This window comes from Dendropsophus ebraccatus, chromosome 12, assembly GCF_027789765.1.
Source record: "Dendropsophus ebraccatus isolate aDenEbr1 chromosome 12, aDenEbr1.pat, whole genome shotgun sequence".
Classification (NCBI taxonomy): Eukaryota; Metazoa; Chordata; class Amphibia; order Anura; family Hylidae; genus Dendropsophus; species Dendropsophus ebraccatus.
The window spans coordinates 62,645,841-62,656,284 of NC_091465.1; the positions used below are offsets into that span (position 1 = coordinate 62,645,841).

The 10,444-nt window shown below is 42.9% G+C and overlaps 1 protein-coding gene across 3 annotated transcripts in view; it reads right to left on the bottom strand.

Moving 5' to 3' along the window:
• The window catches only part of LOC138769868 (myosin-binding protein C, fast-type-like), an 87,285-nt gene that overhangs the window by 45,727 nt on the left and 31,114 nt on the right, over positions 1-10,444 (bottom strand). For 2 of the 3 annotated variants that reach the window (XM_069948591.1, XM_069948589.1), the window contains 3 exons: positions 10,184-10,213; positions 8,479-8,559; positions 3,818-3,966 (listed from right to left, as the gene is read on the bottom strand). In XM_069948591.1, coding sequence (XP_069804692.1) covers positions 3,818-3,966; positions 8,479-8,559; positions 10,184-10,213 — 260 coding nt within the window. Of the gene's footprint in view, positions 1-3,817; positions 3,967-8,478; positions 8,560-10,183; positions 10,214-10,444 lie in introns of those variants that run through there. The other variant, XM_069948592.1, reaches the window with a different exon arrangement.

Genomic DNA, 10,444 nt, shown 5'->3' on the forward strand with positions numbered 1-10,444 from the left:
CAACGTGGGTTGGATACAGACAACCTGCTGTGGTTACGGCAACCTGGGGTGGATACGGACAACGTGGGGTGGTTACGGGCAACCTGCTGTGGTCACAGACAATCTAGGGTGGTTACAGGCAACCTGCTGTGGTTACGGGCAACGTGGGGTGGTTACAGACAATCTGGGGTGGTTACGGACAATCTAGGGTAGTTACGGACAATCTGGGGTGGTTACGGATAAACTGAAGTGCTTATAGGTAATCTGCGGTGGGTACCTGTAATCTGCCGTGGTTACGGGCAATCTAGAGGGGGGCATTGGCAATTTGGGGTGGTTAGAGGCGGTGGTCAGAGGCAAGGTGCGGTGGTCAGAGGCAAGGTGCGGTGGTCAGAGGCATTGTGCGGTGGTCAGAGGCAAGGTGCGGTGGTCAGAGGCGAAGTGCGTTGGTCAAAGGCGACGTGCGGTGGTCAGAGACAAGGTGCGGTGGTCAGAGGCAACCTGCGGTGGTTGCGTGCAATCTGGGGGGGCTACATGTAATCTGGCATGATTACGGGCAACCTGGGGTGGTTATGCGCAACCTGCGGTGGTTACGGGCAACCTGGAGGGGTTACAGACAATCTAGAATTGTTACAGATAGACTGAAGTGCTTGAAGGTAATCTGGGGTGGGTACATGTAATTTGGGGTGGTTACAGGCAATCTGGGGTGATTACAGACAATATGGAGGGGGTCACTGGCAACGTGCGATGATTACGGGCAATGTGCGGTGGTTACGGGCAACGTGCGGTGGTTACGTGTAATCTGGGGAGTTACGTGCAATCTGATGTGATTACGGACAACCTGGGGTGGTTACAGGCAACCTGCGGTGGTTACGGGTAATCTGGGGGGGGGTTAGGGGTAATTTGGGAGTAAACTGCAATTATTACTATAATAAAAAGTGTGTTTTTTATTTTTTTGTATGTTTGTCACTTTTTGTATTTTTACACATTTATTTTCTCTATATTACTATGATTACTGTGATATTTTCTATCACAGTAATCATAGTTTAGTGACAGAGACCAAATTTTCTGAGTTGGCTGGTTCTGGAGCGCTTGCGCACTTCAGAAGCAGCCTGGACGTCGAGGAGGAAGGACCTCCCAGGATCAGGTGAGTATATGGGGAAGGGGGGGTGACTGGGGTGACTAGGGTGACTGGGGGGGTGGGGGGCGACTTGGGGGGGGGCACAGTATTACTTTTTATCCCCTGTCACCAATCATTCGTGGTGACAGGGGATAAAAAGTGCTGGGGAGCACATGGCACAAGCGATCAGCGGTATATAGTATATACCGCTGATCGTTTGTACCGGGACCCCACAGGGGGATCCCCGATCACTGCCCCATGGTCTCCGCTACCTCCGGTGGCGGAGAGCATGGGGCTTTCATTCATTTTTACTTAAGATCCCTGTGAACAGACATTAGTCTTATCACAGTGATGGCGGCGGCGATCACTAAGGGGTTAATGGGGGTCAGCTGCGGGATCGCAACTGACTCTCATTACCTCCGGTGCTGGACACAGATGAGAGCGGGATCGCTATCTCTGCAGCGATCCCGTTCTCATCACAAAGCCCCCCTCAGTCAGGAACATATATATACATTCCTACTGCACGGGGTATGTGTAATAGGAACGTATATATATATATATATGTTACTGACGTGAAGGGGTTAGACATGGACACCCGCTTTCCAAAGGGACTTAATTACAGGACGGATGTGCCTGGCACCCATGCTTTAGAATGGAGGAATTGAGTCTATTGTTCAGAGTCCTGTGTGATTCCGTGGGAGTGGCTGTGGTCCATTGCATATATGCGGTTTTTAGTGTTATGCCTCTCATTTAGCACAACACGTCAAAGTGAGAGTTCCACCATTGTTTCTCTCACCCGATTGAGTTAATGGTTCACACCATGTCTGTTTTAGTTCTTGTTAGTACACTAGATGTCACAGTGGCACAGTACATTAGAGGGACAGTGTTACAGTACACTAGAGGTCACGGTGGCAGTATATTAGAAAACACATTGACATGATATATGCCTCAAGAAAAAAGACGTTACAACTTGCTAACCTTACGGACCACATTCATCTGACTTGAGGACTAAGGCAACTCACACCGTCTCCTCCAAGCAAATGGAATAAGGTTGGACCAAGCCACGGGACTGATTATTAGCTGGACTCTTACTGTGCAGTCACCATGCTAGTTTATTCTCTGTTTAATACTGAGAGACAAGTTGTCTAACTACTGTTTATTTGAAAAAACTTAAATAAAGAATTGATAAAAAAAGAAAACACATTGACACAGTACATTAGAGGTCACAGTGGCACAGTACATTAGAGAACACAGTTTCAGTACATTAGAGGGCACAGTGGCAAAGTATATTAGAGGGACAGGTCACAGTACACTACCACCTACATGCCACCTTTGTTTACTTCCCTGCAGATATGACATGCCTAGTCATTGTTTTCAGGATCTTGTGCCATCTCCTGCTGAGGCCAGTGATTGACTACAGGGTATACTGACACACCAGCTCAGCAGGGATGTTAACAAAGATGGTAGGGAGGATTGGAGAAGCAGCACTGGACCCACACAAGTTAAAACAAGTATAGCATTTAAAAAAAAATTCAGACAATGACAGACTTTATTTCTTCTTCTTTTTTTCAGACAACTCCTTTAAGGAGTCATGGTGGCATAATAATTCAGATCAGGGATCACACATCATCACAACATTGTTTGACAATAGTAGAGATGTAATACGTTTTGTCTTTGGCTCTGATTTGGTTTCTGATGTTATTCTCTCTGGTTTGACCTCTGGCTTTTTTTTAGACTATGCTGGTTTTGCGCTTTAACTTATTTGTTCCCGGCTTGCTTTTTGACCCAGGCTGTCGACAATTCCACCCTGACTGGCCCTGCACTTAATTATTGTAGGGAACATCGTCTAGTAGGGGACTGATGCCTAGGGCAGGTCATTAACATAGGTGGGGACAGTGGGCTGGATTCTGGGCTCACTGTAACCCTACAGAAGTGATAGTATGACTCAATAAAAAACTGGGTATCACTAGTTGGGGGAAACTCTCTACACTGTCTGGGACTGCCAGTTCTGATGGGATAGTGTACAACGATGTAGGGACACACAAAGAGACACACCTGGAACAGGTGATAGAGAAGAGTGACATTGAGTAAAGGCACCTTAGGTAACACAGAAATAGAGACCTGTTGAGGCCAAAGTGATGCCTACAGTGAGAGACTGTGTGAAATCAGGCCATAATGCTAGGGTCGGTATTGGGCAGATGTTACTCTCTTGTCTCAATTACACCAGTATGGCAGGTGCCATCAACAGTCCCAAAAAATTCTTGAGGGATTATCCTCAAGGCCACCACTACACAAGTTTTGTAGGCCCTCAGTAACTATATTTTTTTTACTTCTTGGACAACATCTACCATATATATATATATATATATATATATATATATATATATACAGAATATGCATACTCAAGGTACATTAAGTAAGCTGAAGAACTAAGCTTGCTTTATAAACGATGGATGTCAGCTGCTATCAACATTCCAATACCCCCTGTCGTATCCAGCATCAACAATCACACTGATGCCAGGTATTTTATTCCATTTTTTGTTGTTGTTTTGCAGTATATTTTTTTGCTAAAATGAAGCATGTTATTACAATTGGTCCAGCAATAAATAAACCCTCTTATTGCTGTTTAGATGGAAATGATAACTTTTAGAAGATGGAGAGGAAAAAAAGAAAATTCCTCAAGTAGTTAAATTTAGTTCACTTTAACAAACAAAAAAATACCTTTTTTGCTTCATCATAACTATCTTCAAACTTGTACCGGGTCCCACTTTTGCTTCCCAGTTCCAGCCATTTACCTTTAAACCATTTGACTGTGGGCTTTGCGGTAAGCTGAGTGCCATTTACCGTGATGTTTACATGAAAGTCTTTCCCTGCACAAAAAATATAGTAAAAAATGAACAGAGGGCAGCACAACATTACAGAAAAACTACAAGTAATGTGCAGCTAAGGAGTAAAGAGCTCGGGATTGCCTTTTTATGTAGTGGGGGGTCTCAGGTGTTTTCTGGGTAAAACAGGTGCTGGCGCCCAACACCTCTGTCAATCAACTGTTTACCGTCCACACTTCTCAGTGAACAGGGCTAGTTGGCTCTGTTTATTCTGTAGTGGCTGGGCCTGGTTACTGCAGGTGAGTTGTAGTTGTGCATTGCCACTGCTGTACAGTGAACAGAGCCAGATGCTTCAAGCCCTGAGCACTGTGTAGCAGGGCCACAGCCATAGTGGGGGGCAGAGGGTGCTGTTGCACCCGGGCCCACGGACATAAGGTGGCCCATATGAGGAGTCCAGTACTGTAAATGAAACATTATAGTTGAGGGGCCCTGTGACATATTTTGCAGGGTGCTGCAAGTGATGTAATTTCAGGGGGCCCAGGCCATTACAACATTGGGCCTCCGGGCAGGCAGTGTAGCAGCCACTATGACTGCTACTGTGGTAGTTCGTAAGGGGGGACAGTGGTACAATTAGTTTCTTCAGTACTCTGCCACCTATGTTTACTTCCCTGCAGATATAACCTGTCCAGTCACCTACTTCATGGGTCTTTTGCCCTCTACTGTTGAGGCCAGTGATTGTCTACAGGGTATATGAGTATATCATCTCCCCAGGGAAGTAAACAAAGGTGGCGAGGAGGACCAGAAGGGCAGCAACAATATGTATTCCCTTTTTAATAATTCAGACATCTCCTTTAAGGGGTCACGGTGGCATAATTATTCAGGTCAGGGATCACATATGTCGCATTGTGTTACAATAATAGGAGATAGTATAAAAAGGAAGGATCCAAAGACTGCAAATGCTGCATAGGTGAGATGTGACCAGAAGAAGTATTTATGGCAGCCTGGGCTAAGTGGAGAAGAGAGTGAAAATAAACAACTCCAAACACAGAAGACATTAACTGTAAGTCACTGGATATAACTGTTCTGACTCAAACGTCTTCTGATTGTGGAGGGAGCTGAAATTTTGCACCAGGGCCCACAAACCTGTAGCTACTCACCAGTATCTGAATCTTGTTGTCATTTGGTCTGTCACACTACTAATGCTGCATAGTAGATATTGTGGATGTGCAAGGGTTAACACAGTTTTTATTACCAATATTAGAAGCTTACATGTCTAACGATGTACTGAACCTTGGTCACATGACCTTTTCTCAGACAACTTCTGCTACAAGTGTGGTCTGAGGGGAATCTACCAGGTTCCACCCTTTCTTCCCAGAGAGCTGCATCTTTCTTGTCAGTCCTGGCTGGACCAGGGAAGTGTGATAAAGTATCTGCCAGCTTTGCAGATGATTAGATTTTAGTTCCTAGACCTTGTGAAGGGGTATACAGTAGGTCTAGTTAGTCTTCAGTTCCCAGTTACATTTGCTGAGCACAAGATAAATGAGGCTTGTTTGCACCAAGAGCCAAATCCTGTTCCAGTTGCTAAAGCTTCACCTAAGACAGACCTTGCTCAAGTTTGCAGTTATTACAACACTGTGGAGAGTTTTCAGTTCATGCTGAGAGGGCAAAAACTTGGCAAATACGACGGAATTCTGCAGTGGAGCTCTCCGCCACGGAATCCCGCTGTGCTCAGTGTCCTACAGTGAGTGAATGAGAGGGCGCGCGTTCGTCCGCTTCCCTCCCCTCTCAGCTCAAAGAAGTGACATGTCACTTCTTTGAGCGGAGAGCTGCGGCAGCGGAGGAGAGCGCGCTCTCCCATAGACGGGACACACTGAGCATGGGGGGATTCCATGGCGGAACTTTCACCTGAATTCCTCCTGATTTACTTAGTGTGAACATACCCTTAGAGGGAGAATCGTGTAGACTCATGGGGGAATATGTCTGTGCAAGAACTCTTCTGTGAACGCTTAACTCTCTGAGGCTTCCATCCAGAGCTGGTACTAAGTAGCTTACACATCACGATAGTCATCTTTAGTAGAGGTCCTTTAGAGCAGAATCTAATCTTACTGGACTTTATGTATCTTGCAACACTAACTGAACTGTAGTAAATGGACATTTTCAGGCATCACTGAAAATATAGGCAACAGTAGGAAATCCTTTCTGTGGGCAAATATGGCTGAAAGCATACTAATAAAATGCTGCACCAGAGTTCCGTATTTAAGACACTCTGTGCCTCTCTGTAATGTCCCCTATTCTGCTTTTGCAGTGTCCCAGAACCCATGTGCCACTGTTAGTTCTGTGTATATGTAGGTCGACACTGAAGGTAGACATAATATATGGTATTCTGTGGATGATACACTAGGTGGCCACTAGGTGTCAGTTGTTTTTTTATATCTTATTGTGAAGCATAGCTGAAGGGAACTGATCCTGCTAGTTATCTTCTGTTCCTGCACACTAACCATGTTGGACTAGTACACCTTGGGTGAGGCTACCACAGAGGGACTATATCCTATCCATGTTGAGGTGCTATTCTGTTCTCTACCAAGCCATACATCTTCACCAGAAGCTTCAGAAAGGGCAACTACACCAATTTACCCCACTGCAACTCATCAGGACCTAAAGGGAAATCCCAATGTCTGGCTCACCCTTAACTGAGGCCTGTACTACTGGATGTGTCACTCTGTGTCCTTGACCAGCAATTGATGAATCGTCATAGCTTTGAGTACGGACTATTTCTCAAGTGTATCATTACCAACTTCAAAGTGGTTAGAGCCCCTCCAGCAGAGTACTTACTAATTTGATAGGATGCCCTCATTGAAGTCTGCATGTCTGTTTTCTAGTCATCTAAACTATTCCCCAGTAACTGGACTGCACCTAGTGTTTAAAGTTTTATCCAGTGTCTGTATAGTCTTCCTGCTAGCATTAACAGGGATTTTGACAAGCCAACTTCTCAAGTTAATATACTGTATGCATCTTGCGATAAAGGTCTTTTTATGAGTCTTAGATTGTAAGCCCTCGCGGGCAGGGTCCTCTTCCCCATGTATCAGTCTCCCATCTGCCTTCATGTAATGTGTTTTGATCTTGTAATGTTCTTGTTTGTCACCCCTGTTGCCTGTATAGCGCTCTGGAATTAAGTGCGCTCTATAAATAAATAATAATAATAATAAGATGAGCAGTCACAGATGGGGACACAATAATGCCAGGTAGTGTGGAGAAGAGCGTGGGATGGATTAACGAGACCTATCGCTTTATATCTGATAGGAATGACTTCTGACGGAATCTTCTGGTGATGAAGATTCCCATGAATCCTGTACGCTTCCCCCCCCCCCCCCGCCAAACACAGACAATGACGCACATATACAAACACAGAGGCACCATTAACATATATACAGATACGCCACTGACATACACACATATATACGCTGTAATGTGATTACACTAGTGCTGATGTATAAACCATGAATAGACTGTACACAGGAAAATCATCTCAGTGTAATAAGAAATACTCAACCAGAAATAAAAGAAAATGCAACAGATATTAGTGGTGGGTTCTTTTATTAGAGCCCAGCATTAATAGAAGCTGCTGCAGAACATCTTTGGGAGCAAACCTGTCAATCACTTGAGACACAACTGACATACACAAACACACACATATAAACCAGTGCTACAGACATTGCTGACATACACACACACATATAGCCACAGATACATACACATAGTGACATATAAATATATACACAGATACATATATACACACACTGACATATACATATACCCACAGATACATATATACACTCACTGACACACATACACAGCACTTACAGCTCCTCCTCCTGTAGTCCGGGCTGATCTTCACATAGAAGTATTCAGGACCTTTGGGTCATGTGACCATAGGGACTTTCATCCCTCTCCTGTGCCTTGCAGGACCTGGCAGGTCCTGCTCCTCTGTTCAGCCCGCTCACCCGGCACTACAGTGAGGGAGCTGAACAGTGCAGTGGTGGGTCCCTCTTCCTCTCTGGACCCCTGGGGGTACAGTGGTCGGATGTCAGTGTCAGTACCTACCATGAAGGCAGGGCAGGCTTCCTCGGGCCCCCTTCCTGCAGGGGCCCCATAGCAGTCGCCTTCCCTGCCTTCATGGTAGCTACGCCAATGGACACAGGGACTATCCTATTTAGCGTGGGTATGTTGGGACCCACGGAGGGCTTATACCACTCTAAGCCCCGTGACAAGTGCTGCAGAACTGCAACATCAACCCTTGAAAACACCACCTAGAAGCCCTGGGTTACTACAATTTATCAGCAGGTTATGATGCCTTTTAAGCAAGGGACCTCCTTATATGTAGAAGCATAGAAAGTGTTTCCCTATGCACAAAACTAGTACAAATATCAAAAGTTCCTATCCCATTCTGTATTAGTGAGCACAATTTTTTCCCTAATTTTAACTTTGTAATTAGAACTAACTAGAGGGGCAAAGGTGCTTTAGTTTGTGATATTATCTACAGAAAGTGTTAGCACATACCTGTTTCTACGGTCAGATCATGCGGTTTCTTCACAAATAATCCTGAATGAGTTGATAAATCGACTTCGGCTTCAGGGTGTTCTTCAATGAAAATATAAAAACATTTAAAATCACATAGAGAACTAATATATTGCTGTATGTGTAACCCTAACCTACATTTAGACACACACAAGATATATATAGTTTTTATGAACATCCGCTATATACTCACCATATAATAAATGTAGTATATTAATAAAATATTCTAAATCTCTTATTTTTTAACTAATTAGTACTTTGAGTGCACAAGGGTGTGCATGTATCCAAACAAAGCTCTTTCTGCCCAGTGAGTCTCTGCTCATTAGCCTTGAAAATAAGTATTCCTATATAGGAAGTTCAGACATCTTCTAAAGTGTGAACAAAACCAGGCCCGCATGTGGTGGCCTGTAGCTGTGCAATGTTTCTGTTATTACTGGTAAATTTCTGCAGCCACTGCCCACTACATGTGAGTATGGTTTCATCCGCATGTGGCAGCTGCCATATTAGAACATACCCTCAATAGTTGTATGCAGATTAGTAATTGGGGATAATTTAGTGAACTAAGTTTGGCTGGGTGTTTTTGGTGTCCCTTTAACAGATCCGTTTAATAGAAAAACTTTTTGACTTTTACACTGAAAGTCACTGGAAATGCACACAACTGTATGTTTTTTTAAAAAAAATTTCACCAGTTTTTCACATTAAACAGATGAAAAAAACAATGTTAAACGGCCAGCAAAAATAGTTATGCAATACACATTTGTACCAGATTGAGGTAATGTAAAAACATTAACTTTGCTGTAATTTGTATGATGCAGTAATAGTACAGCTCTCTTCCCTACAAGGTGCATAAACCCTCAATATGATACTAATTAGACTTCCATCCCATTCAGAACATTTCACCTTTGTGTACTCAGAGTACTAGGCAAAGATATATACACACTCCCTATTAGAATTTTATATGTCTCCGGTATTCAGTGTTTTCAAGTAACAACTGGATTTATACAACACTATTTGTGTGTGTGTGTGTGTTCTTGAATCATTGAGATACAGCAAACGTTCATCAATAGTTTAGCTTGATATAAAATAACGTGTTATATGTACTTAGCAGCTAAATTTTAGTGCCTTATTAAGTAGGTTGATAATATAAGCCTTGATGGACCCTAATAAAGTCAATGGGGTCCAGCAGGATTTGCTTTCGTCATCAACAAAATCCATAATCCAGATATGAACATAGCCTAAGTATGTAATTAACAAAAAGTCACATGTTTACATGTGAGTAAAATAAAATTTTCTACTGGAAAAACGTATAAAATAATAAAGATATTAGAAATCTGTCAAATATTCTTCAATACTAAATTACAAATAAATAGAGATGTAAGACATTGTCTGTGCACAAATAGAATTAAAGATAATCCCCAATCCATACTAATATTAAAAATAGATTCAGTTTTTAACTTGGCTTTTTGCCATAATCCTAACCAAATTCTAGGTTTTAAGACATTTAGACATCTAGGTTGAACCTGATGGACTAGGTTGAACCTGATGGACTAGGTTGAACCTGATGGACTCTTGTCTTCTTTCAACCTTATTTACTATGTTACTATGTTACATTACTAAGTGCCTTTATGTTGTTTTTTTTACATTTCTTTAACACTTCCTTTTTCTCACGTCCGTCTTCTGGACTTACCATACGAAGATATGTCTTCAAAGTAGTCCTCTGTAAATTAGAAAATGAAAATGGACACTCATAAACAAGTAAAGACAAGAGAACTCAATCAACAAAACGTCATGTAGACAGCATGCCCCACCGATCTGGTGATTCTGGTGATGTTCTAAGTGTTCCAGTGTTCCCATTACAACCATTGGAAAATAGTTCATATCCCATCATGCATTTCATGCTGTGATAAACTACTTTTTGTCTTCACCTGTTGATTTCAAAAAAACATTT